The 27,794-nt window shown below is 43.1% G+C and overlaps 1 protein-coding gene across 1 annotated transcript; it reads left to right on the top strand.

Annotated features, from left to right (window-relative positions):
* Positions 1-293: 293 nt before the first annotated feature.
* On the top strand, positions 294-27,794 carry SLC17A8 (solute carrier family 17 member 8). Its single transcript, XM_036458464.2, has 12 exons — positions 294-585; positions 4,144-4,396; positions 10,566-10,684; positions 12,462-12,576; positions 14,210-14,297; positions 17,258-17,344; positions 17,872-18,011; positions 18,447-18,596; positions 19,561-19,693; positions 22,130-22,240; positions 24,997-25,124; positions 27,214-27,794. The coding sequence occupies exons 1-12, from the start codon at positions 485-487 to the stop codon at positions 27,559-27,561; spliced, it is 1,773 nt and encodes a 590-aa protein (XP_036314357.1). The 5' UTR covers positions 294-484; the 3' UTR covers positions 27,562-27,794.

Below are 27,794 nucleotides of genomic sequence, written 5' to 3'. Positions count from 1 at the left end.
GGATGTGGTCAGAGGCAGCAGGAGGGGCGGGAGACACTCCACCAGGGCTGGATGCTGTGGCTGCTGGCCTTGCTGGGCTGGGAGCACCTTGCGGGCTGGAGCCCACTCCGCCTCTCCAGCTGCCGCCCCAGGGAGGGAGCGGGGCTGCTCTCAGCCTGAGGCAGCCCCACAGCTGCTGCAGAGCCTGGGTTCTGCAAGGGGCTGAATTCCCACCCAGGCTCCCTCGGCCTGGCCTCTTTTTTGGTGTGTGTGTGTGTGTGTGTGTGTGTGTGTGTGTGTGTGTGTGTGTGTGGAGGGTGTTGTCTCAACGTGAAAGATCTGGGCTGAGTTTCATCTCCTTCTTGATTTGAAGAAGTTACCTGCATGGGAAGTGACTTCAGACTGCTCATCGAGGACAGCAGAGTGGTCCCCAGGCTGGCAATGAGGGAGGATGACAGCGTCTGAGACTGGCTGGTAACCAGCTCCGAGGTGTCCCCCACGCAAAATGCCTTTCCAAGCATTGGATACCTTCAAGGAGAAAATCCTGAAACCCGGGAAGGAAGGAGTGAAGAATGCCGTGGGAGATTCGCTGGGGATTTTACAAAGGTAAAGTTTGAATGCCAACTTCAGGCTTATTTCTGAGCAGCTTCGCATTGCCAGTGCTTCAGGGATTTTGCTTACTGTTTTTAAAGACCCATTTCTAATAAGCAGAAGGTGGGTCAGATTCGACGGTTCTGGAGCCCCCTCCAGCTCCAGCAGACTGTGCCCGGGGGAGGGAGAGATACATCCAAAGTACAGGGTTCTGCTGAGACAGCAGGACTAGCACTTACTGGACGTGGTGATTTATGTAGCGTGTGTTTGGCATTGAGTTAGGAAAGGCTTAGGGAAATGGCACTTCATATTAATTCTCTAGGAATGAAATATATGGTTATGCTTGGAGCTGAAATAATTTTTTAAGAAATTTTTTTACTTCATCCCCCCCACCCCCCACTGTAAATGAAAATGAGATATTTGCAAACTGTTTAGCTTGCCATATAAACTATATAGAGTGGTTCCTGATTGTGTAAAAGTGTAATTATACCATAGTTTGAAGAAGGTAACTTAGGAAATTAGTATTCTTTAAATCAGAAAGTCTCACATGATTTTAGTGGGAGATGTTAAGGCCTATTATTGAGTTAAATGCTTTGGACCAAACAAAAAATAATAAATATTTTTTTAAAAAAATTAAAATATATTATTATTGAAAGGAGAGTTTACTCTAAGTGAATGAATTAATGTGAGATTTTAATTTGTGTTTTTTTTTTATAGACATAGTAAGTGCCTTCCTAGGTTTTTATTGATGAATTAGTAAGCAGTCCTCATGCAATGGTAAAATGACTCCCTTAATCTCTGTGATATAAATAAATGTGAAAAATACCCTTGTTAAGATTTTTATGTGCTTGAATGATTATTTCTAATCATGGTAAGTGAAAATGTCACCTGGTATCTCTTTTAACTTTTCTATGTTATCTCTTAAATTTAAAAACATTAGCATTCAACTTGTCTAGGCACACTGAGGTTCATTTCACTTCTTGTGTTTTATAGCACAGAGGTTCCTGTGGGTGCTATATTTTTTGTTGTGTCACTCTTAAAAAAAAAGCATATATATATATATATATATATATATATATATATATATAGTTTTTATAAATATGTAATTTCAGACAGGAAGGGAGTGGGAGAGAGAGAAACACCAGTGATGAGAATCATTGATAGGCTGCCTCCTCCAGGCCCCACACTGGGGATCCAGCCTGCAACCCAGGCACTTGCCCTTCTCAGGAATCAAACCATGACCTCCAGGAATCAAATTGCGACCTCCTGGTTCGTAGGTTGATGCTCAACCACTGAGCCACACCAGCTGGGCTATTGTGTCACTCTTGATGAGCTTTCATAGTCAGAGAACTGGGTTGTGCACTTTATTAATTTAATTAAAAACAAAAAGCTTCCAATCAGACTCCATTATTATGTAGAGATGAAAACCTAGTTTGGTGAAAGTATGATAAAGGTGCCGAACACAGGCTATGATTAAAAGAGCCCATTCTTTTAAGAGTGTTTTGTCCTTCCTGTTGAGCCTCCCCCCAGTAACACCTTGTTGTGGTGGTGTTCCTTTGATTAAAAATGCAGACAAGGATGCACGGTGGCTTCCCAGGCATAGTCACCTGATGACAAAGGAATCTGACAAAGTCAGGAAGGGAAACCATGACGTTGGACCATAGTTGCCATTTATAATCACCGGATTCTTGGCTTATAAAATACTTGGCAAAGGGTCCTTAAGAATTTTCTTTTCCAACTTTAAGTTGAATTCCTATTTTGAAATTCTGTCCGTTTTCTTTCTTTTTTCTTTTTTCAATGAGAGACTTCTCTTCGGCGCAGGTTTTGCTGTTTGAGTAGATGAGCCACTTAAAAATCCTTTTGTTTGCCAGCTGGTTTACTCAGGCATATAATAACACAAATTTCCAAGTTGTGTGACCTCAACCTAGAACCGAGGCTCTGTGTTTCGGACTCCGAACAGTTTCCTCGGAACAGAATCCCGGAACAATCACAGTCCCTGCGCTTGGGATAGAGAGCGCACTAAATGCACGCTGGATGTTAGCAGTGCCCTCACAATTGTTAGGACGACGTTAGCTGAAATGGAGCCAAACTCAGACCCCTTCCTTGAGTGATCCCCACAGGGGAATTATTGGCCTAGGAAAGAAACAAAGGCATTAACGGACCAGTGGTCTGCCTTGATGCTCAGCTCTAGCGGTCTTTGAGCTGGGCTCCAGAATTAGGGCTTCTCCAGCGAGACCAGCTCTGCCATGCACTTGGTGTCAGTTAACCTCAAGTCTGGAAGATAATGACATATAAAATGTTTTGCCCAGGGGGGGGGGGGGAAGAGGGGGATTCTGCTCTCCTTGCAAGTACTTATACTTTCCCTTTAAAGAGGTGGAACCAATACTTTCCAAGCAGGAGAAGTGGCCTCCTCTGCAGGTCCAGAGGGTTCGGAGGAATTTAGGGTATTAGATGTTCAAGTGCATCTATCCCCTAACCCAAGTCTCAGATACCCTTTCATCCAGGTTCCCAGAATACCATTTCTTATCAGGACCTCAGCTTTGGTGAAAGAGACCTACCTCAGCTCAGAATTCCACCTCCCCTGGAGTTCTGCTGTTTTGCTTTTTAAAAATTAAGCTTTTGTTTTGGAATGATTTTAGACTCGCAGAAAACTTGCCTAGATAGTACAGAGATGTTCTATATACTCCTGCCTTGGTTTCCACCAATGTGCACAGCTTACATTACTAGGGCACATCGGTCAAAACTAAGGCACCAACACTGATGAATTACTAATTACTCCCCACACTTTATTAAAGTTGCATAACTTTTTCCACTGATGTCCTTTTTCCTGTTCCAGGATCCAGTCCAGATACCACATTGCACTTAACCGTCCTGTCCCTGTAGTCCCCTCTGATCTGGGACTGTGTCTCAGCCTCTTCCTGCTCTTCATGGCTGGGGTGGTTTGGAGAAATACTGACTGGGTGTTTTGTAGACAGTCCCCCGGTTTGGGAAACTCAGTGAAGCACATTGTTGGAGACACGGCCTCTGATCTGGGGCCCACATCCCATTTCAGATGACTCCGTTTCCTCATCTGTAAATGGCAAGAGAACACTATCTACTTCGTGGGGTTGTTATGAGATTGCAATGACTTATTTTGCCTATCACCGGGCAACGCAGGATCCAGAATATCAGTTATTTTAGCCTTTATAACTTATTGTAGTGAGAATAATGATAACATTAAAAAACACAGGCTGGCCCTGGCCGGTTTGGCTCAGAGGATAGAGCGTCGGTCTGGAGACTGAAGGGTCCCAGGTTTGATTCTGGTCAAGGGCATGTACCTTGGTTGCAGGCACATCCCCAGTAGGACGTGTGCAGGAAGCAGCTGATGGATGTTTCTCTCTCATCCATGTTTCTAATTATCCCTCTCCCTTCCTCTCTCTTAAAAATCAATAAAATATATATATTTAATAATGCAGGCTGCATCCTCCCTGTTTCCCTTCTCCTTTCTCGGGACACTTTCTTCTTTGTGACTAGCACGTTTTGTTTTTCTCCATTCCTGACCTTTCTTCTCTGCCCGTGCGTTTTCCGCTGTAGAAAAATCGACGGGACCAACGAGGAAGCGAATGACATCGAGCTGAATGAGGAGGGGAGGCCGGTGCCGGCGTCCAGGCAGAAACCCCCGCTCTGCGACTGCCAGTGCTGCGGCGTCCCCAAGCGCTACATCATCGCCATCATGAGCGGCCTGGGGTTCTGCATTTCCTTCGGGATTCGGTGCAACCTCGGAGTGGCCATCGTGGAAATGGTCAACAACAGCACCATCTACGTGGATGGAAAACCGGAAATTCAGGTCAGGGTCCGTCTGCGGGGGGAGCTTGTTTGGCGGTAGCTGTGCAAATCCGTGACCATGTGAAAGAGAGTGCTGCACCTCATTCGTTGGTGTGACGAAAAGGTAGAGGGCACCGAGCAAGGTGATGGGAGAGATGCTGAGCAACGCAGGCTGGGCCGTGGTTCTCACAGAGACATACAAGCAGGCGATTACAATTCGGGGGTCTAGGTGCTATGCTGGGGTGTTCAGAATGGTCGGGATCATAGAAGGGAGGGGACGTAGTACAGACTTTGATATTGTGAAAGAATTCCCAGAGAAAGTGAGGGCTGGAGCTGAAGGATGAGGAAGACTTTGACATTAAAGGTTTCGGTGGGGGAGAAATAAGAATCTTTGAACATTATGTGTCCAAGTCTTTAGGGGAAGGCGAGAGAATGAGAGAGAGAGAGAGAGAGAGAGAGAGAGAGAGAGAGAGAGAGAGAGAGAGAGAGAGAGAGAGAGAGAGAGAGAAGGAGTGATGAATTTAGAACTGAGACAGGAGTTCATCTTTTCTGTGTCATGCTTGGCAGCCTGGTGAAGACTTATGAACTGTCAAAATCATGTTTTAAATTCTTAAAACTAAATCTATGAGATTGTAAAAGAAACTAATATTAAAATACAGATATCAAAATCTTTGAAAATAAAATCTGCAATACAGACACCTACGAACTTCTTTATGAACGCATCAGATGACAAAATCTAGCAATGGGTCTAAACATCAGTGTGCTTTCGAATTTGAACTATAAACCGTAGTTTGAGACAGTGGCAACAACTGCCATGCGGATGTGACCATATCGATAATTCCCACTACTAATAGAGTCATAGGTCCTGAGAATAAGACTGTGGTTTGTCGCCCACATTCATAATTGCAGAAAACGCCAAATTTCAGTTAGCAGTTAGTAGAAATAAAGATGCCGATTATCCCCCATCCAGTTCACAGATCCCCATTCACAGATTCCAGGGTGAGAACCCCATAGGGGAGTAGATTGGGGGGTGAGCATCAGGGGATGGAGGCAGCAAGGGGAAAGGGGTCAGGTCATGTCAAGCCTAGTAAACTGTGTAGGCAGTCACAGATGAACTTTTAGGAGAGGCTGTACTGTCAGATCTGTGCTCCACAACAGGGGGCGGGGGGCAGGTTTGACGTCAGTGGAAGCAGGAGGCCCAGTTCCAGGCTGTTGTAGTCACAAGGGAGCATACTCTGACGTGACTTAAATAGTGTTGTTTTTATGAATCACCGGGAAGTCAAAAATCTCCTTTGCTTATTTTTATTTATTTTATCTTTATTGATGAAAGTATTACAAATGTCTCCCCCTTTTCCCCATTGACTCCCTCCACCCTGCCCCCCCAGGCCTTCACCACAATATTGCCTATGTCCATGGGTTAAGCATATATGCATATAAGTTCATTGGTAAGTAATATATATATATATATATATATATATATATATATATATATATATATATATTGATTTCAGAGAGTAAGGGAGAGGGAAAGAGAGATAGAAATGTCAATGATGAGAGAAAATCATTGATTGGCTGCCTCCTGCATGTCCCCTACTGGGGATCAAGCCCGTAACTTAGGCATGTGCCTTTGACCAAAATCGAACCTGGGACCCTTCAGTCCACAGGCTGACACTCTATCCACTGAGCCAAACCAGCCAGGGCTCATTGGTTAATATCTTATTTAAAAAATATATATATATTTTATTGATTTTGTACAGAGAGGAAGGGAGAGAGATAGAGAGTTAAAAACATCGATGAGAGAGAGTCATCGATCAGCTGCCTCTTGCACACCTTCTACTGGGGATGTGCCCGCAACCAAGATACATGCCCTTGACTGGAATCGAACCCGGGCTCTTCAGTCCCCAAGCCGACGCTCTATCCATTGAGCCAAAGCGGTCTCGGCTCATTGGTTAATATCTTAAATGGGAGGCCTAAAGAATCATTGAAAAGAAAGATGAAAATAGATGCCCAATAGATACCCAATAAATGCACGTTTCCTTGTACTGAACCCATGCATTGGAATGACGGGTAGAAATCCATCCATTTGTGGAGAGGCATCTAATAGTTGTCTGGTCTGGTCCCTGCCCACAACTGAACACACGTTTAGACCAGAGTGTCCCACACTGGTGTCTGGCCAGTCAGTGCTCTGTGGGCTGTGCTGTGAAGAAGGCGCTGCTGTGTGACATGAGAGACTTCTCTGTGCTGTGCTCTATGGGGAACCTGAGAGGGGGCCATGGAACGCGGTGCTTCCCAGACATGATTGCAGAACGCCCTCCTTCATGCCGCCACTGTTAGCATTACCCGGACCAGTTCCTGCTAAGCACTGATGTGGGAAAAGCTGCTTTCAATCCATTAAAAAGAAGTCTTGAGTTGGTCTGCAGGCTTTTTTTGAATTTTAATTGAATTTATTGGGATGACATTGGTATATTATGTTGTGTGTTCACCACCCAATGTGAATTTTCCTTCTGTCCCCACTTACCCTCCATTTACCCTTTCATATCTCCCCCACCCCTTTCCCACTGGTAGTCATCATACTGTCTGTGTCTGGTTTTCCTGTTTGTTGGTTTAATCGCCTCACCTTTTTTACCCCAGCCCCTCTCCCCTCTGACAGCGGTCAGTCTGTTCACTGTATCTATGAGTCTGTTTCTAAGTTGTTTATTTTGTTCATTAGATTCCACACAGGAGAGAAATCACGTGGGATTTGTCTTTCTCTGCTGGGCTTATTTCACTTAGCGTAGTGCCCTCCAGCTGCCACAAGGTCTTTTCTAAGAGATTATTCTGCTTAGGAGAAAAGAGCTCCACAGAGATTCTTCTGACTTGTCCCTTTGATGTCACAGCTACACCTGTTCGAAAGGATACTGTTATTTATTTTCACCCTTAATTTAATTTATTTTCACCCTTAAATAAACACCCTTGTTTATTTTCACTGGGGGGTAGGGGTAGGGGCAGGCAGTCGAGGGGCAGGGAGCATATCATGCATTTTTAAAACAAAGAGCAATGAGCATCAGTGAGCTTGCAGATGTCATTAAATCTCCTGTGCCGCAGCCCAGATCACAATGCGATGCCGGTGTCCATTTGTTTGCCGCCTGAGACCATACGCCTAGGTCAGTAGAGTCCGCTGTGAGGCCCACAGAAAAGGCCTTTTGATAAACCCGAGCACCAATGCTGGTGTACCACGCTGGTGTGCTCTCTGTAGTTTCTATGGCTTTGCCCTCTGGAATCTTACAGAAACTGATTAAGATCTAAAACACATGTGTCAAACACAAGGCCCGCGGGCCAAATCCGTCCCGCCAGGCCTTGCAATGTGGCCCGCACCGCGCTGTCATCACTGCACTCCGCTGCGTTTCCATCACAATGGCAGTTTATGACTGTTCAGTAAACCATTAGGCCTGCGATTTAGGCTGGATTTTAGATTTTGGCCCCTTCTCTGATTGAGTTCGACACCCCTAAATTCTAAAATATACTTGACGCCACTTTTCGCTGGCGGTGAAAGTAGAAGTTGAGTAGCATTTCGAAGCTCTAACCAGCTCTCATGTAGAGTAGGCGGCTGTTTCTCTCATCCACACAGAACCGAGTTTAGATATCAGCTCATTGGTCAGCCTGATGCCAAAGCGATTCCACTAATTGTATCAATAAAAAGGCCTTGTATGGCTGCTAATTTTGTTTGTTTGATTTTTCCTTTTAGGGAGAGAAATCTTGATATTTTGCACAGAGATCACTTTAAATTCCTCTTTTCAAAAGAGTGAGAGGCTTAAGCAGTATGACTAGATAGGTCTTGCAAATACATGGTATATATATCCCACTGCTGGTATAAAAGGTCATTTTAGCTGATGTGTGAATGATCAGCTGCAGTTCCATAATTATGAGTTTTAGAGCGTGAGAACCTAGCATATGGTAGGCAATAAATGATGGGAGCTGGAGAAACGATTATTTCTTGTTACCCTCAGGAAAAGTCTAGACGCCTTCCTGTGAATCAGGAGCTCTGTAAGATTTAGAGCTTGGACTTTGGAACTGGCCAGGCCCTGTTTCAAACTTGACTCTTGTTTATTAGCTCTGAGGCCTTGAGCAAGTTGCCCTTGTGTCCTGGGAAGGGTTCGCTGGGTACAAAAGAATAGGAATTCAGTGGAACCGGGTCGAGTCAAAAAGGGAATCATGAGAGGCTAGCGGGGATCTCAGGAAAGGGGAGGGCGGAGAGCAGCGCTGCTGTGTGCGTGTGTCCCACATGTGCCCTGGACGGGGGCGCCCAGCCTGTGGTGGGACTGACATCCAGGCTGCTCTCCACTGTGAGGAGGAAAGGCGTCTTTATGTCACTGTTTCCAAGGCACGAACAGAGGCCCGCCAGGAAGGCAGAGCAGAGCTGGACCTCCTGGGAGCCAGGAACCCCGTAGCTAATGCCTCCAGCACACTCACTCCTCATGGCTCTCCTCTGCTTCTCTCTGAATCTGCTCCATCCTCCGGGCCTCTCCATGGACTGTTCTCTTGCCTTTTCTATGGTTCCTCACTGCTCTCAAAGCTGAATTTCTTGAGCCTTTACTAGTAAGTAACTGACCCTGACTCCAGTGGGCCTTGTTGCAGTTCAGTACTGTTTAACTAGAATCTCTGGGTTCAGATTGGAGAGGGAGAGGGAGGAAGGTAGGAGGGAAAGAGGGAGGGCAATAGAGATAGAGATAGAGATAGAGATAGAGATAGAGATAGAGATAGATACCCTGTTTCCCTGAAAATAAGACAGTGTCTTATATTAATTTTTTTATCCCAAAGTTGCGCTAGGTCTTATTTTTAGAGGATGTCTTATTTTCCATGCACTAGGTCTTATTTTCGGAGGATGTCTTATTTTCGGGGAAACATGGTAGATAGGGAGAGATAGAGGGGAAAAATCACGGAGATAAACAGAGGCTATCTGGCTCAGTCCAGTCTTACCTGTTTCTATTCAGATGTTCATTCAGCAGGGGAGAGGCCCAGGGTACTGAGAAGAGGGGGGAATCCTCTTGGAAGGAATTGGTGGTTACAGAACAGTCATGGGGATGTAAAGTACGACTTAGGGAATGTAGTCAATAATAATGTATTTGTCTGGGGCCAGCTGGAAATATTGGGGGGGGGGAATTTTGTAAAGTTTATGATTGTCTAGCCACTATGCTGTACACCTGAAACTAATATAAATAATATTGAATGTAAACTGTAATTGAAAAAAATAGAAAAATGTGAGCAAGAAGATGGAATTATTTGCTAACTTTATTTCCCTCATTGTAAAATGGGGATAAAAGACCTACTTTATAGATCAAATATGGTACTAATACGTATATTAAGTACCTGTATTCGTTCCCTAAGGCTGCCATAATAAATGACAGGAACTGATTCTCTCACAGGTGTGGAGACCAAACTCAAGTCCAAACTCAAGGTGTCTGCAGGGCGGTGCTCCCTCCCACAGCTCTAGGGGAGGATTCTTCCTGCTCTCTCCCAGCTTCTGGTGACTCCAGGCCTTCCTTGGCTCCGGGCAGCATCCTTCCAGTCTCTGCCTGTCTTCACAAGGCCTTTTCCTATCTGTCTCAAATCTCCCCAGCCTTTCTCTTATAAGGGTGCTTGTCATAGTGTTTAGGGCCCAGCTAGATAATCCAGGATAACTCATCTCCAGATCCTTGACTTTATCACGCCCACAAAACCCTTTTCCCAATAAGACAGCATTCATAGGTTCCAGGATTTTGTGTGTCTGCCTCTTGGGGACCATGTTTACAGCCTAACACAGTGCCTGATACAGTGCTTGACTTATGCCAATGGTTCGTACTGGAGGTTATTATGATTCTAAGGGGACTCAGATAAATGGTCTATGCATATATATCATAATATATGATGGTATATATATTTGGTATATATAATATATATGTTATAATATATATAAATATGTACATACATATATATCATATATACATATGTGTAAATTCATACACAGTCTCTCACTATAAGCTGAACTCCCTGAGAGCAGGTACTTTGTCGTGATCACTGCTATATCCCAAGCACACAAGGACCCTCCATACATAATTATTGAATAAGCAAAAGAAAGAAGGAACTCATGGGATTATTCTGTAGGATCCTCAGTGAAAAATGGTGGGCAAGTGTTTTCTTACAAACGTAACTTGTATCTGATTTCTCAATTTCAGGTAGCACAGTTCAACTGGGATCCAGAGACGGTGGGCTTTATCCATGGCTCTTTTTTCTGGGGTTATATTGTGACCCAAATTCCAGGTGGTTTCATTTCAAACAAGTTTGCTGCTAATAGGTAAGATCAACCGATATGACATGCGTGCTGCTCAGACCATAGCATGGCTTTGCCCTCCTACCAAGTCTGCAGAGCTGGCTCTCAATGTGGGGGCACAGAGGAGAGACAGGAGCCATTCCAACAGATGTGACTCACAGATATCAATCCCATATGGTCCTGTTCTTCAGAATCTCTTTTTATTGAATCTAATTTATCTTGATTATGTAGTAAAAAAATTTGACTCCGAGTCACTCACTCGGTGCCCTCTACTGAGTCACCTTCCCTCCTTCTCTGGGCCTCAGTTTGCACACCTGTGAAATGAAGCATGGGTTAGATTGTGTGTGGGTTACCTGTGACCCGTGACATTCTGTGATCCTATGTAAATATTGTCATGTTCCCTACAGGTTTTGTCATGTGAGTAGGGACTGGCCTCTAGATCGCAAAATGTCTTTAATGCCCTTGATATTTAATAGCAGGTGTTTGGACAACTAAAAGTAGCCAAGCCAGAATGAGGTTCCACGAGAAGCAGTGAGTTCTGTTACTGGAGGGATTCCTGCCAAAGAGAATGGCCACTGGAAGGCGAGGGAGGGTGTATATGTACCAGAAAGGAGTGCACTGAATGCCCCAGGCCCCTTCCAGTTGTGTGTCCGGTTTGATCTCATGTACATGGATTTTGTGAAATATGCATTTTATAAAGCAGCACATTTCAAATTCTAAAACACAACTCTTTAGATGGTAATGAAATCAATGTAATTATGTACCAATGAGCATTTTTTAAAGAGAGAGAGAGAGAGAGAAGATAAATAGAAGAAAATAGCATAAAATATCTTAGCTCATTGTACATTTAAGTTTTGGTTTTTAAAATTTATTTTGGCTACATTTGTGTGTATGAATATGTGTTAGGTTGCTGTATAAAATATATTTTGTTTTATGGGTCAAGGTAAAAAAAAGTTTGAAAGTCACTATCATAGAATATATATATATATATATATATATATATATATATATATATATATATATATGCAAGACTGTATTTACTTATGTTCTTGTCTAATTTATGTCCCTTTTTATTTCCACTTACTTATTATATTCTTTTTTTTTTAAAAGTGATAACATGTTGGCTCCTATGATCTATTGGGTTACTGCTTACATTTCTGCCGCAAAAAGAAATCATACATAATTTCCCAGCATGTAAAACGGACTGAAGCATCATGAACAGGTGTGAGAGAGCAGGGCATTAAAGACTGCTGTCTGCTTTCTCCCACACTGGTCAAGGTGGGGAGGACAAGGCAGTGGCACAGGCAGAGAGTTGGGGTCTGAGACAGGCACACAGCCCGCCTTGTGCTTGGCTGGTCCCAGGACACAGCATGCTTCTCAGATAGTCTGTATCCCCTCCTGGTAACGTGAGAGCAGAATGGTACAGCAGAAGACACCGCCCAAATGTGCACAAGTTGCCAGGTATGGGTCAGAATGGGTCCGCTGTGGTGGGTCTCCAGGAGCCCACCACGTGGGGGTCAGTCTCCAGCATCAGGACCTCATCCAGGCACGTCATCCTTGTATTCCTAAAAACTTGTCCCTGACTGGTCCGGGGTCTGGAGCTTGGGAACCAAAGCAGCCCAGCAGTCTAGTTTGGGACACACTAGACTGTAACACATCCATTTTTCCTGTTCATTCCCATAGTGGTCCTCCAGAAACTGTTTTTTTGTTTGTTTGTTTGTTTTTGTTTTGTTTTGTTCCTAATGTTTAACTAAACTGCCACAACGATGAGCAGGCCTAACACAGTGTTTTGGTCCCTCAGGGTCTTTGGAGCCGCCATCTTCCTAACATCGACCTTGAACATGTTCATTCCTTCTGCAGCCAGAGTGCATTACGGCTGTGTCATGTGTGTCAGGATTTTGCAAGGTCTAGTGGAGGTAGGAGATGCTCCTCCTCACAGTTTTCCATGTTTTTGCTGGAAACAACATGGTCCTTTAGGAAATTCCGCTTCTGAAGGAAGCTCCCTCTACTCAGTTTTCCTGTCTTCCACCTTGTTTTGCTATCTCACCTCACTGGTTATGACCACCCTTATGAACACTTTAATTTAAACACAAATAAAGGACCATTGCCTAGAGTGTAGAATTTTAGATGTGTAAGAAATGATCTTGGAGATAACCTGATCCAACCCTTTTCATTTAATAAATGATGAAACCCAAGCCCTAAACATAGCAAGAGCTCTTCCCACTGACGCAATTTAAATGGATTTATTAATAAATATGTGAAGTTTTAGAGTGTGGCTTACAAAGAGATTTAGCTCAATGAAGGAGGTAGCATGATATAGCCAGAGGACTTGGCCAACTCCTCAAGTCTGCCATTATGGAGCAAAAGTAGCTGGAGACAATGTTAATCAATGGGCATGGTTATGTTCCAAAAAACAAAAGAACCTCATCATAACAATTCTCTTTTTTAAATTTAAATTATTTATTGTTTAAAGTATTACATAAGTCTTCTTTTTCACCAGCCGCCCCTCCAGCACACCCTCCCCCCTGTGTCCACTGGTTATGCTCATATGCATACATACAAGTCCTTTGGTTGATCTCTTACCCCTTCATCCCCCCACCTTCCCTCATAGGTTGGGCAGTCCATAACAGTTCTTTGAAATCGGGGATATGAAGTGCTAGTTACTTATTTTCTGAAGCATATTAGAATATATATGCCACAATTATATTAAAAAATGTAGGTTGTTGTAGCACTAGCTCCGCTAGTCCTAACCCTAGTCCCGCTAGAACGATATATATATACCACATTTCCAAAAATACTGGCATGACGAGAAGAACATGATATTGCAGCCATAAAGACTAGAGTCTACTTACTTAATGGCTCTGAGCCCCAGGTTGAAATGAGAGGATGCACTAGGTGATTACGGAAGTCCTTTTCTTTCTTTTTTTTAAGATTTGAGAGTAAGGTCACATCATAAGTGGTAGTTAAAGCCATGGAAAAGTATTTTTTTAAGGAGAATTTTTAAAAAAAATTGATGAGAGAGAGAGAGAGAGAGAGAGAGAGAGAGAGAGAGAGAGAGAGAGAGAGAGAGAGAGAGATTTGTTGTTCCACTTATTTGTGCAGTCGTTGGCTCTTTCCTGTATGTGTCCTGATGAAGATCAAACCTGCAACCTTGGTGTATTGGGGACAATGTTCTAACCAACTGAGCTACCTGTCCAGGGCTCAGAAGAAGTCTTCCTTCCTTTCTTCATTCCTTCTTTCCTTCCTCCCTTCCCTTCTCTTTCTTCCTTTCTTTCCTTTTTTTTTTTTTTTTAAAGAAGTCTCTTTCTATAGTGATATTCCATATAATATGAAATACAAAGACCTCCTCCCCCATTCTCCACCATGCTTACCTTTGAATTGGTAATCAGGTCTATGCTGTCAGTCCAAGTAGCTGACACATGCTATTTGGTGTCTATGTATTGGGCTTTTACATGGTAGTCGCTATTAAAGAATCATGGTCCATATTTTGAAGACAAACAAAAAATGGAGTCAAATCAAATAAATATCTATTTTCAACCATTTTGCCAGGGTGTGACCTACCCAGCCTGCCACGGGATGTGGAGCAAGTGGGCTCCACCTTTGGAGAGAAGCCGACTGGCCACGACCTCTTTTTGTGGTGAGTGTATTAGGATCATATGTTTCTTTTAGGTATCAATCAATGCAGGTATGAAATATCTTTAATTTTTTTTTAAAGCAGGGGAGGGCCCAGGAAGACAAAAATGATTAGAATCAGAATTTAGGTCAGTCTAGTTTTTCAAGGTAACGTGCCTTTCCTGAGAGAAGCTAACCTGAGCTAATGCTAAAGGAGAAAGAACGCTTCCTCTTTATTTCTAAAGGTATTTGTATTTTCTCCCTTGTTCTTCCTCTTTACCTACTTCAATCATCATCATCATCCCTGGCAGCAGTTTGACATACTCACCAATGTGCCCATTTTGTGCCCATTTTGGAACTGCATGCACCGCTGAGATGTCCTGTCATCTTTAGCATCTCTTGTCTTCAGAAACCACTCCTGTCCTCTTGTTTGCAGTCCAAGATCATTTCTACCCACACTACTGACTTTATACCAACTCTAGAAGAATGTACTGCTCCCGCCAATCTTGTGAACTGTCAGATCCTGGGCCCAATTTTCCTTGGATGGTTTACTTATGAGGGCTTGCATTTTTGATTTGCCAGCAAAACAAGTGTGACTAGTGCCACTCCCCATGCTAAGTGTCTTTCAGAAGTGGTTTGACTCTCAAAGGAAGGTACCTGATCAAAGCCACATTTCCAGCTAAGGTGTCGAAGAAGAGCCACGGCAAAATGCCATTAGAAGGAGACCCAAGCTTGGGGTCTAAATGGTTCCTACACTTAAAAATTTTGGAGTTAGCCAAAACCGGTTTGGCTCAGTGGATAGAGTGTCGGCCTGGAGACTGAAAGGTCCCAGGTTCGATTCCGGTCAAGGGCATGTACCTTGGTTCCGGGCACATCCCCAGTAGGGGGTGTGCAAAGAGGCAGCTGATCAATGTTTCTCTCTCATCGATGTTTCTAACTCTCTATCCCTCTCCCTTCCTCTCTGTAAAAAAAATCAATAATATATATTAAAAAAATATATTATTAGAAGGGACTTTAGAAACATCTAATTATAGCCATTGTTTTAGAGAGGAAACAAAGGGTGAGGGAGGAGAAAATATAAATTCTACAACTAGTGAGGACAGAACTGGGGACCCTCCCACCCCCAATGCAGCCATTCCCCACTCTCCACGCCTTTCAGCAGCATTCGAGGGCTCTCTGTCCTGTGGTGAGTGTACTGATGGGTGGAGGCATAGCCAGCTCCCCGGGCAATAAGGGTGAAGTGCCTACTGAGGTGTGCTAGGGGCTGTGGGTGAGTGTGAGAGGATCTTACATGCAGCCATGTCCGTAAGGATGAGGAAGAGTTTGTTTATAGATAGGGAATAGACAGGGAAGAAGGACATCTTCAAGTTATAAAACTCCTTGGATGAAAGAATGCTTCTTAGTAGGAGGAAATAGGTCTTTCTGAGCGGGGGAGGCAGGCCTGAATTAGTGAGTAGCTCAGGGTAAAGGCTTTGGATTCCGACAGACCTGGGTTGCTGTCACTCACAGCTGTGTAAACTCTTGCAACCTACCTCCCCTCCTCCAGCCTTAGTTTCCTTCTTGTAAAATGGGGGTGATATTGGTACCACCGTTGTCGGGTTGAAAAGAGGGTTAAATAAAATCATGGGTCCAGAATACTGAGCACCTCGCTGGGCACACAGACAGTACCCAACGCAGCTTAGTTGCTGGTTATTCCCTGACTCTCCCTGTCCGGCTATTTCTCTGCATCAGCTCAACAGGAGCCTCTCCCCGACTCCCAGGGTATTGGGCCTTCTCCACGCACACAGCAGAGTCGAGTACAGCTCTTTCTGGGATGCCCAGGAATGTTTCCCTTGTTGCTCTGGGGAAGTCTGAAGCAAAAGAAAGAAGTGTGCCAACATACTGTACGTGACAAAGCAGTTTTAGTTGGTGTTAATGCAGCACTAACTGTAACTTACCAAACATCTCCACATACAGGTTTCATTTTCTCCCCAAGTCGGCTGTAGAGATTTCTCCCATCTTCTGTCCGAGGAAAATGGTTCAGGGGGATGCAGACCCCTCCTCAGGGCCATGATGTCCAGATCTGGGATTCGGGGTTGGACCTGGCCCAGGTTGGAAAGATGGGATTTCATCTCCTCCTTCTAAACCTCCGTGGCCTGAAGGCCTTCCTCAGCAATGCCCTCTGAGCTACTGAATTGCCTTTCGCTGCTCACTTTTTCTGAAGCAAGATGTTTTTTTTTTCATTCACAACCCAGAGGGCACTTCAGATAGCTGTTTCTTTTACTCAGTTCATATTTATTGGGAGTTTGCAGGGCTCATGTTTTTCCAGTAGATGTTAGGTAGCTGCAGGAGATAGTGGAAGCCAGGTCACTGCCTCTGCCCTCATTATCTTGTCTAGACAAGATAAACATCCACACACAGGTAAGTATTTACCAGGTGAAGTATTTACAGAGTAAGAAATAAACCTAAAAATGTACTCATCCAGGAGGTGGATGGAGACAGCAGCCCTGTCGGTCCTCCTGCCATTAAACTGTTTCCTTAAATTAAAAAAAAATTAAGACTCTAAAAAAAGCATGATCCTTGAATACTTTGAGGTTCCTTATTTAAAGATGTAGGCAATAATCCTTCTCAACTGTGAGCTCCGGAAGGCAGATCCATGTTTCTTTGCCTGCTGTCTTCAGCACCCAATATTATACCTGGTTGAATTTTTTTTAAATTCTCTTAGATTTTTCTCTTTTTATTTTCATCCTGTCATCAGTTTCACATTGCTGTGCCTGAGCAATCTTTGAAAAACCCCTTCAGGGTACCTGGGTGAAGTTCAAGGGCATCCTTGTGATCTTTCTCTCCTGGAAGTCCTGGGCTAAGGCATGCTGGGAGTTGCTTGTCCCTTCTGGCCTTCTGACTCCTGCTCAGGTGGTTTATCCTCACCCCAACCATGTGAACTCCAAATGGGTTGAGAGGGCTTCATGAGATCACTAAGTATCTCTCAATTTTTTCTTGTTCCAGGTTCCTATGCTGGAGCAGTGATCGCCATGCCCCTGGCGGGGGTGTTGGTACAGTACATTGGCTGGGCCTCCGTCTTTTATATTTATGGTGAGTGATTTGACTTCATGAGTTTCCATGGTGACTATAGAGCTGGTATTTTACTGGGTAATGGGATAGACGGAGAGTTTACGATAGGATATCAAGGAATACTTGACTACCTAGAATTCATTCAACATTTATAGTAAAGTTGAGTTTCTTTCTTTAAATACCAGTGAATAACAACAAAATCCTTTCTCCTAGCTCCGTGGTCAGCAAACTGCGGCTAGAGAGCCACTTGCAGCTCTTTGGTCCCTTGAGTGCGGCTCTTCCACAAAATACCCTGCCCGGGCGAGTCTATTTTGAAGAAGCAGTGTTAGAAGAAGTTTAAGTTTAAAAAATTTGGCTCTCAAAAGAAATTTCAGTTGTTGTACTGTTGATATTTGGCTCTGTTGACGAATGAGTTTGCCGACCACTGTCCTAGCTGAACATAGTACTGTTTGGGAATATTTTGAAAATGGAAAAATTTAGAGATGGGAGGGAATGAGACCATATCATCAAACCTTTGGTTTTTTAACTATTTTAACCTTTTGTTTTAGGTATGTTTGGCATTATTTGGTACATTTTTTGGCTGTTGCAGGCCTATGAGTGCCCAGCAGCTCATCCAACAATATCCCAGGAGGAGAAGACCTACATAGAGACAAGTATCGGAGAAGGAGCCAATGTGGTTAGCCTAAGCGTAAGTCTCAATGGATAGATGAAGACTTGCCTCTCTCTTCTCTATGACTATTTCTCTTAGTGGTTGTGTTGTCTTCTTAAGAAAAATAACATGTCAACTGATGGTTGCCTGATGGTGGTGGGGGTTGGGGGATTTGAGGAACTAAGTAGAAAAGATGAAGGGATTAAAAAGTACAATTTGGTAGTTACTAAATAGTCATGGGGTTGTAAAATACAGCATAGAAAATATAGTCAATAATATTGTAATAATTATGTTTGGTGCTAGTTGGGTACTAGACTTATTAGGGGAGCACTTTATAAATTATATGTCTAACTTCTATGCTGTGTCCCTGAAACGAATATAATATAGAATATCAGCTGTAATGGATAAATAAAAGAAGAAAAATTACATGTCAATATATTTCCCTAGAAATCTCATGGTATTTTTACTCTCTAGAAATTTAATACACCATGGAAAAAATTTTTCACATCATTGCCGGTCTATGCAATCATTGTGGCAAATTTTTGCAGAAGCTGGACCTTTTATCTGCTGTTAATAAGTCAGCCTGCTTATTTTGAAGAGGTCTTCGGATTTGCAATAAGTAAGGTAAAGACAAAGATGCTTCAAATGTTCTCTAACGTTAAATCTCTTGTGTCTGAGAAAATCTTTGCATGGTAATGTAATTACATTGCTTTTCATAATTTATATCAGTTGTATGACACCTAATGAATGCCCTGGAAGTCAGACAAGTCATACATTCTGTGCATAGGATACATAGTTATTTAATTTCTTTATAGTAAGGATCAGAACTGTGGAGAGCTGCTTTTAAAGCTTATTTTGCAGATCATTCCTATCTTCATTATGGTGGTTATGATGATAGTGACCAAGGCCTTCTTTACAAGCTGTTTTAAATGTTTCCCAGTCACTAGGTTGCTTGTATTTCATGGAGGAAGGGTTTGAATGGTGAAACTTAAACCAGCATCATGAAAGAATTGTTATAATATACGGTGATGGGAGAAGATTTGACTGTGTAATATACAGATCTCATAATGTAGAAATCCGCACCTCAAACCTATATGATCATATTAACTAATGTCACTCCAATAAATTTAATAAAAAAAGGGGGAAAAGAAGGAATCAAGCCCCCTTCCTACAAGGGAAGAATACAGCCTACTAGGGATAGATGTCTGCGTAGCTCCAGGTACTGTCTGAAGTGACTGGGGAAGAGCTAAGTCAGTGCCATCAGTGAACATTCACTCTGTGCTAAGTGTTTAACTACCATGTACCAGGCCTTATGCTTGGTGGTGGGGGTCTCTATGATGTATAACAGCCACTTGTGCCCTTAAGGAGCTTCCAATCTGCTGGAGGAGGCAATTAGGTCCACTCTTATAATCATTCCCTCATTCATTATGTATTTATTACAGAATTCAGGCCTACCTGGGTCCCATTTAAGTAGATGATGAAATTTAGTGGTAATGATGATAGGCAGGGAGCTGGTGGGAAGTGGGAATCCATACATTTGGAGAAAACAGCTAAAAATAGCTCATTGTTGTTGTTTTTTCTCATCCAGGTGGGGCTCTTGTCGGCACTCCCACACATGGTTATGACCATCATTGTGCCTGTTGGAGGACAACTGGCAGATTATTTAAGAAGCAGACAAATTTTGAGCACAACCGCCGTCAGAAAAATCATGAACTGTGGAGGTACTATGGATTTCATAAGCGATTTTAAGCAGCATTTCTAGAAAGAGATGAAATTGAACTGCAGAGTATATCTCAGAGGTTATGTCTAATCACTGGAAAGGATATTAAAAGCCCCTAAGTCCACCCCCCCACCAGTACTGTACTATATATACAGTACCTCTCCTGGAGAATACCACAGTTCAGTTGAAGAGGCAGAAACACAGGTGAAAAATTATACCAGGCAACGTTGAAAAGTTCTGAGTAAGAAGAAGGCACTGGGGGGTGAGGGCAGGATTGTCAGGAAAGCTTTCTAGAGGAAGTAATATTTGAACTGGGCTTTAAAGGATATGATTCCTCCAGAAAAAGAGAAATAAGTGGTGGGAGAAGAGGATCCCAGGTAAAGGAACAGTGGGTGAAAATACGTATAAGCATAAACAGTGTTGTGTCTAGGAAATAGCTGTTAGTGCCGTGGGACTACAGCAGAGGGTGCTATATGGGCTCGGTGGTGAGCTGGAAGGTGCGGGCTAGCAGAGGATGAGACAGGAACAGCAGGAGGGACTTATCAAATAATACTATTGTGGACCCTTACAACAGTTTTCAGTAAAGGCACAAATGGTTAGATCTGTGGTTTAGAAAGAGTGATGTGGAAAATGGAGCAGAGGAGGAAGGGATGAGAAAACCAGTGAAGAGGCTGTTGAAGTTGCCCAGGTGAGTGGTGATGGGGCCCAGGCCTAGGACAGCAGCCGAGGAGGAGAGGGCAAGGTTGGTTTTGACAGCTATTTCTGTGACTGACTCCATGGATTCTTTTTATATATATATATTTTTTATTGATTTTTCACAGAGATGAAGAGAGAGGGATAGAAAGTTAGAAACATCGATGAGAGAGAATCATCGATCAGCTGCCTCTTGCACACCCCCCACTGGAGATGTGCCCGCAACCAAGGTACATGCCCCCGCCCGGAATCGAACCCGGGACCTTTCAGTCCGCAGGCCGACGCTCTATCCACTGAGCCAAACCGGTCCCGGCTGACTCCATGGATTCTTATGGGAATGCCGAGAAAGAGGGAGATTTTGAGATTGCTGTGTTGGATTTTTGGTTGCTATGTGTTGAGCCGTGCCCATGTGCTAGGGACTGTGCTCAATACCTTAAATAACCCAATTTCACTTAATCTTCCAGTGCCCTATAAGGTTGTGTTATTATCTCCCCCCCCCCCCACTCTTTTTTTTGGATAAGGAATCTGAGAGGTGAAGTGACTTGTCCTCATAATGGATCACAGGTCACTTGAAGGTCACATAATGGGTGGTTTTGAGGTGAGATCTGAACCTAGCCTTGTCTGTCTCTAAGTCTGGGTTCTAAACACAGGTGGATAGAAGATTAATTTAGAGCAGAAGAAAGAGCATGGCAGTGGTGGCTTGCTTTGTTGGTTTATGAGTAAGAAATAGGAGAACTTGGGGATGTTGGCTTTGAAGGATCCATGGACAGTCTTGTGGAGATGTCTGGAAGAAGCAGTCTTGAGAACAATGTATCCTTGTCTCTCATTTCATAGGGCATGTTTATACCGGAAATGGTACTCAAGTTGCCATTCTTCTGTCTGCTGTTGGCTGAGTGTGTGTGTGAGTGTGTGGTGTTTGGATTGTCAGAGGAGCATCATTAGAATTCCCTAGTCCTTTTTTTGTTGTGCTGGAGTCATGTATCCTGAACGACAAGCACAGAAAGCACTTCTATCCCACTGTGTTTTCTGTGTGACTATCACATGACTTTTGAGGCCGGAGAGCTTGGTGAACTGAAAGGGAAGAATTCCACTTTATGCATTTTGCTTCAGCTATTCACTATAGAAGGCCACTTTTGGCAATAAATGTTGAAGTGTGGTCACTTTTTTTTTCTTCCTGTGACAGGCCATAACATGTAAGCAAAGGGGACTCATTCACAGTATAAAGGAGAGTTTTAGTGTTAGAATTTGCAAGGGCAACTGCTCATGAAGCAACTGATGATAAACATCCCTCATCCCAAGGGCTTCATTGGAATCTGCTGGATCCTTTAGTGTTCAAGGTGCACCAAGATAATGGCAGAGGTTCACAGAACACCAGGGCAACAGTAGCATGGTCACCTGGGTAACAGTAGCATGGTCACCTGGGTAACAGTAGGGTGGTCACTTGGGCAGCAGTAGCATAGTAACCTGGGTAACAGTAGTATCATCATCTGGGTAACAGTAGCATTGTCACCTGGGTAACAGTAGCATCATCACCTGGGTAACAGTAGCATCATCACCTGGGCAACAGTAGCATCATCATGTAGTCAAGAAGCACCTGGGTAATAGTTGTAAGCACTGTGTCAGAATGTATGTGCTAAACATCAGGTTCATTGAAATATTAATAGATTCTTATTTAATAAGTTGATGAACTTGGGCTGACTGACATGACAATGACATTTTCCCCCCTTGGGGTTTCCATTCGCAGGTTTTGGCATGGAGGCAACCTTACTCCTGGTGGTTGGCTTTTCCCACACCAAAGGGGTGGCTATCTCCTTTCTGGTGCTGGCTGTGGGGTTTAGTGGCTTTGCCATTTCAGGTAAAGTGTCCTTCGGATGTCCACATCTTTTCTACAGATCCAGCAAGACTTAGGAGGGAGGAAGGAAAACTATAATGGGTTCTCCTCCTTGAAGAGGCAGGCATTGCCAGTGGGGCCTCTGGCTAGAGAATGTCGCCTATTGGCAATGACTGTGAGGTCACTGAGGACTGGGCTGAGGAGCCTGGTGCAGCTGGCATTGTCCCCAGTTTCTCCATCTTGGGAAAAGACACAAAGTCCAGGCGACCCCAGAGGCATGGGCAGAGCAATTCTGACCTGTTTCCCCTAGATGTTGAAGAATGCCTTCCCTATAGTTCTATGATGTGGAAGAAATTCATATTCTGTTTTCAGAAATGTTGAAATAGTTAGGTTCATATTGCCCCCAGATTGCCAAGTAAGTCGCAATCAGAAGGAGTGAAACCCAATATTCCAAAGCACAGCAGCTGCCATTATTTTTTTTTTAGCACTTCCTCCAAGCTAGCCATTTTTTGGACATGGTCTCATTCAGCCCTTGTAGCAACCCTGCAAGAAGGGTATTGCTATGTCCGCTTAGCCAATGAGGACCCTGACGCTTGGAAAGGTGACTTAACCTGCCCAGGTAAGTAAGCGGCTGGGACTGGAATACAGGCTTGTTTGACTGACAGTGATACGATGGGAGGGACTGTGGCCATGGGGGTGACAATTCCCCGGGATCTACTACCTGCCACTGTCATAAGACGTTCATAGAGATGCCAAGGAAGACTGGCACAATTTAGGAGCTGATTATAGACAAGAGTCAAGACTGTGATATTGACAAATACAAGGGCTGGGTGGTACCTGTTTTGAGAAATGTCCTATGTAGAGAAAACCGACTCTCCCAGCTTGGATGCCAACAAAAATATTTTTTATATGCTACAAAAAAGAAAAAAAACAAACCCCAAAACAAAACTACATCACCCACACATAAAGCTGAGTTTCTCAGTGATTCTTCCCCTCTCCCTCCAATACCAGGATTGTGCAGCTAGAAACCTAATCTTTAATTGGACCTTATCTTTAACTGAACGCAGATGCCTGGGCTTTGTGTTGGAATATAATGCTCGACAATCATGTTAATTGCTTCTTATCTCTGGTTTCTTTTCTAATAAGTGTTTATCACATTGAAATCAACAGCAAGATTAATTAATTTTGCAGATGTTTCATATTTGAATTGTCTGCCACTTTGATCTGAAAGAAATGGCATGTTTATTTAAAAAAAAATGTTTTCTCAAAAAGTTTCTTGAAAAGAAGTAGTAAAAATCAACCAGCCAATGTACCAGATTCAGAAAAACAATTTATTTTAGGTCCTATTTTCAGATTCTTTGCACAGAGTAGAGAATTAAAAAGCAAAGTAATACACAAAAAATGAGTAAATAGAAATTACGGCCCCTTGCTGTCATGTCACGGCTCAAATTGATAATTAATTAAATAATGATTTATTGAGTGCCTACTGTGTGCCAGACACTTTGCCAGTTCAGGTATTAAAATAGAATCAAGACAGATGGATAACCAACCTCTATGTGCCATGCAGTGAACATACATTATTTAAGTGAATTCTTACAATTGTATAAGAATTATTATGCCAATTTACAGATGAAGAAGTGGAATTCAGAAAGTTTTAATCCTTTGTTCAGGTTTGTATCTCAATTCGGCTATCAGAGGCAGGCCTGTCTGACTAAAATGCACCCTTGGGCAATATTGGTAGAGTTGGTTCTTAGGGCCTGAAGCTGTCCCTTTCACAGCCTGGCCTTCCCCTGCCATCACTCCTCCCCATTCCCACTCATTCTTTTCTCCTGATACACAGGTGAATAGTGAGATATTGGCAAGTTATTATTTTACCACTCTCTGCGGTAGCCTCTTTTCATCAAAGAGAGGGGGATGCCTAGCAACAGCGTCATAGCAGGAGTAATACTGCTAATGGTAGTGGTAGTAGTGGTGATTAGTGGTAGTTAGTGGTGGTTAGTGGTAGTAGAGGTAGTTAGTGATAGTTGTACAAGTGGTAGTAGTAGTTAATGGTGGTTAGTGGTGGCTAGTGGTAGTTAGCAGAGCTTAGCTATTTGCCATCAGATATTACATACAACTTCACCTGGGTCTCATATTACAGCATATTTTATGACTTAAGTAGTAATAGTACCCCATATTAGAGATGAGGAAACAAAGCCTAAAATGACTTAAGTGTTAGAAACAAGATAAAAATCTAGATTTACAGACTTGAAAGCAAGTATTATACAGAAGTGTTTTGTAAATTACAGGGGATTCTGCCCATGTCTCTGCAATTGTATTACTTAAAAAGTACCTTAGTCAGTATGCCATTTGGCCACTAAGGCAAACTTCCCTACGGTGGCCTGTTGGGGGCTGGAAGGAAGGATGTTACGAGACAAGGTTTGATTCTAATCACACTGAATATGATTGTGTGATTGTTTATGCTGAATAGATGTGACCCAGGCTTTCTGCTTTGCAGTAATGAAAACCATTATTTTGGAGTTTTGAACCTAAAAGGCACAGGTGCCTTAATTTTCCCTATGGAGAGTCCATGGCAGACATTGCTAATCAATCACAGCATGCTTTCCTCTATATGCAGACACAGCCTGACAATCCTCAGCCCAGCCCTCTCTGTACACCCATTAGTCATATGCTAGAAGGAACCACTTAAATTGGTGAGAATTGGGGGGATACAAAGCAGTTTCCAAGATGTATTTGGAATTTTGGTCTTGACCCTGATTTTGAGGTTTGTTTCATTGTAGGTTTTAATGTCAACCACCTGGATATTGCCCCCCGTTATGCCAGCATTCTCATGGGCATCTCCAACGGAGTGGGAACCCTCTCTGGAATGGTCTGTCCCCTCATAGTTGGTGCAATGACTAAGCACAAGGTAATGGTCTCTTTTTGGGCTGTGAGGATCAGAGGACTGAAATACTGCACACCCTTGTGATTTCAAAGCCCTGCCTGAGCCTGTCAATGTGTATGTCCTTGACCTTGGCTAAGTCATTTGAACTTACCTTATTTTTCGTCTCTCTTTCTTCATCTCTCCATCCTTCCCTTGATTTCTTCCTCCATTCCTTCCTTCCATTCTTCTTTCTTCACCTCTCCTCCTCCTTCTTTAATTTATTGTTTATGGATGGCAAGAGAACTGATTAATTTTAACTCCATGTTTCATTTTCTCAACTGACAAATAAAAGGTGTGTGTGTAGTGGGGACAAGTTCCATAAAGAGAGTTTAGAGACAGGAAGAAACTGAGGCAATCAACTCAGGATGAATATATTACTCAAGATTGTTTTATAATTCTAAGTAATTAAACTGTATAGCCATTTCCATCTATTGCTTAACATGTTCCAGCATAAAAATAGTGCTGTTATACTTCCTTATTATGCAGAAAATAAGCAAGACATTAATGACCCATTCTAAGAAGAGTATGGCACTCAGTCAGTGCTGAACCTTTCTGCATTTAGACCAGGGAGGAGGAGCCCAGATCCATGCAGAGTTCAGCCACAGGCCATATGGCTTCTTAATCTCTGTCACTGAAAAGGCTCCAGGATGCTGCTTTCTACAAATAAGAATTTTTAAAATTATGGAGTTTTTAGTCTTACTATTTTTAAAAAATAGTTTTTTTTTAAATATAGTTTATTGATTTTTAAAGAGAGTAAGGGAGATGGATAGAGAGTTAGAAACATCGATGAGAGAGAATCATTGATCAGCTGTCTCTTGCACACCCTTTACTGGGGATGTGCCCGCAACCAAGGTGCATGTCCTTGACCGGAATCGAACCCGGGACCTTTCAGTCCGCAGGTCGATGCTCCATCCACTGAGCCAAACCAGTTTCAGTTAAAAAATAGTTCTTTATTGTTGAAAGTATTACATATGTCCCCATTTCCCCCTTCTAGCCTGCCCCAGGCTTTCGCCTCCCTATTGTCTGTGTCAATGGGTTATGCATATTTTTAAAACTTGCATAGCCTATTACAAATATAACTTCAGAAAGTCTTTCTGTTTCTTGGAGGGAAAAGTGTGGGCAATTTTTATTATTTATTAATTTTTAAATAGATTTTTAAAATTGATTTCAGAGAGGAAGAGAGAGGTAGAAAGAGATAGAAACATCCACGATGAGAGAGAATCATTGATCAGCTGCCTTCTGCATGCCCCACACTGGGGATCAAGCCCACCACAACCCAGGCATGTGCCCTGACAGGGAATCAAATTGTGACTTCCTGGTCAACCCTCAACCACTGAGCCATGCTGGCTGGGCAGTGTTTCTTATTTGTTGATGGAAAAGAAAGGTGGGATTTGGAGATTATTAAAGTTGGAGAGTACTCAGTTTCCCTCTCTGTTCGTGAGAATGTAAGATTGATAACATTCCTACTAAATCTCAGCCACTATCTCCCCTCAACTTTAAATACACATACCCATTATTTTTGATACTGTATTTTACACAGAACATGTAATTACAAATAAGCTATTGACAGTGAAGACTGAGTTTTTCATGGCTCAAATGGTTACATCTCCAATAGTAAGTGAGAAGAGACCTCTGATATTGAAAATGGTGGGTTCCCAAAGCAAGTTTCATTTAACCTACTAGCTGAGGGGAAACCTCTTGTGTATTCAGAGAGCTCTATTTCATAGGATGTTTATTCTGTAAAGTCTTTTTCTAAATTTAAAAAAAAAAAGGCATATTCATTGTATCTAATAGTGTTCACTTGCAATTCTCAAACACTCAAACTCTGTTGGGATCCCGGGCATGCTTCTGATGTCTTCCCAGGAACACACCATTGCCTTTAGGGTAACTGTGCTTTTGTCCAGAGCTTTCTGTTCATCTCTCTCTCTCTCTCTCTCTCTCTCTCTCTCTCTCTCTCTCTCTCTCTCTCCTCTCTCTCTCTCTCTCTCTCTCTCTCTCTCTCTCTCTCTCTCTCTCTCTCTCTCTCTCTCTCTCTCTCTTGTTAAAGTAATGATTAATACCGTTTCCTGTCTAGACCCGCGAGGAATGGCAGAATGTGTTCCTCATTGCTGCCCTGGTACACTACAGTGGCGTGATCTTCTATGGGGTCTTTGCCTCGGGGGAGAAACAGGAGTGGGCTGATCCTGAGAACCTCTCCGATGAGAAGTGTGGAATCATCGACCAGGATGAATTAGCCGAGGAGGAGACAGAACTCAACCACGAGAGTCTTGCAAGTCCCAGAAAGAAGATGTCGTATGGAGCCACCACCCAGAATTGTGAAATCCAGAGGCAGGAATGGAGAGGGCAGGGGGCAGTGACCCTGGATGAGGGAGAGCTGACATCGTACCAGTATGAAGAGGGAAGCTTCTCAGATACAGCCTAATGTCTGAGGGGCACTCTGTCTTCCCCTCACCTGAGAGCCAGAAAGTATCCATACCTATTGCCTTCTCTGTAGCCCAGCTTGCCAGGGTTTAAATGTGGGGACCCTGGAAGTGGGGGAGGGGGAGAGAAGATTTAATCAGCAATAGAGAAAAGAGATATTATAGATGTTATCTGGCAATGACATTTATGGGTATGGAATTTGCGCTAAGTTGACAAAATAGGTATATATATATA

Source organism: Pipistrellus kuhlii, unplaced genomic scaffold, assembly GCF_014108245.1.
Source record: "Pipistrellus kuhlii isolate mPipKuh1 unplaced genomic scaffold, mPipKuh1.p scaffold_m20_p_3, whole genome shotgun sequence".
Lineage (NCBI taxonomy): Eukaryota > Metazoa > Chordata > Mammalia > Chiroptera > Vespertilionidae > Pipistrellus > Pipistrellus kuhlii.
This window is presented reverse-complemented; position numbering and strand designations above follow the sequence as displayed.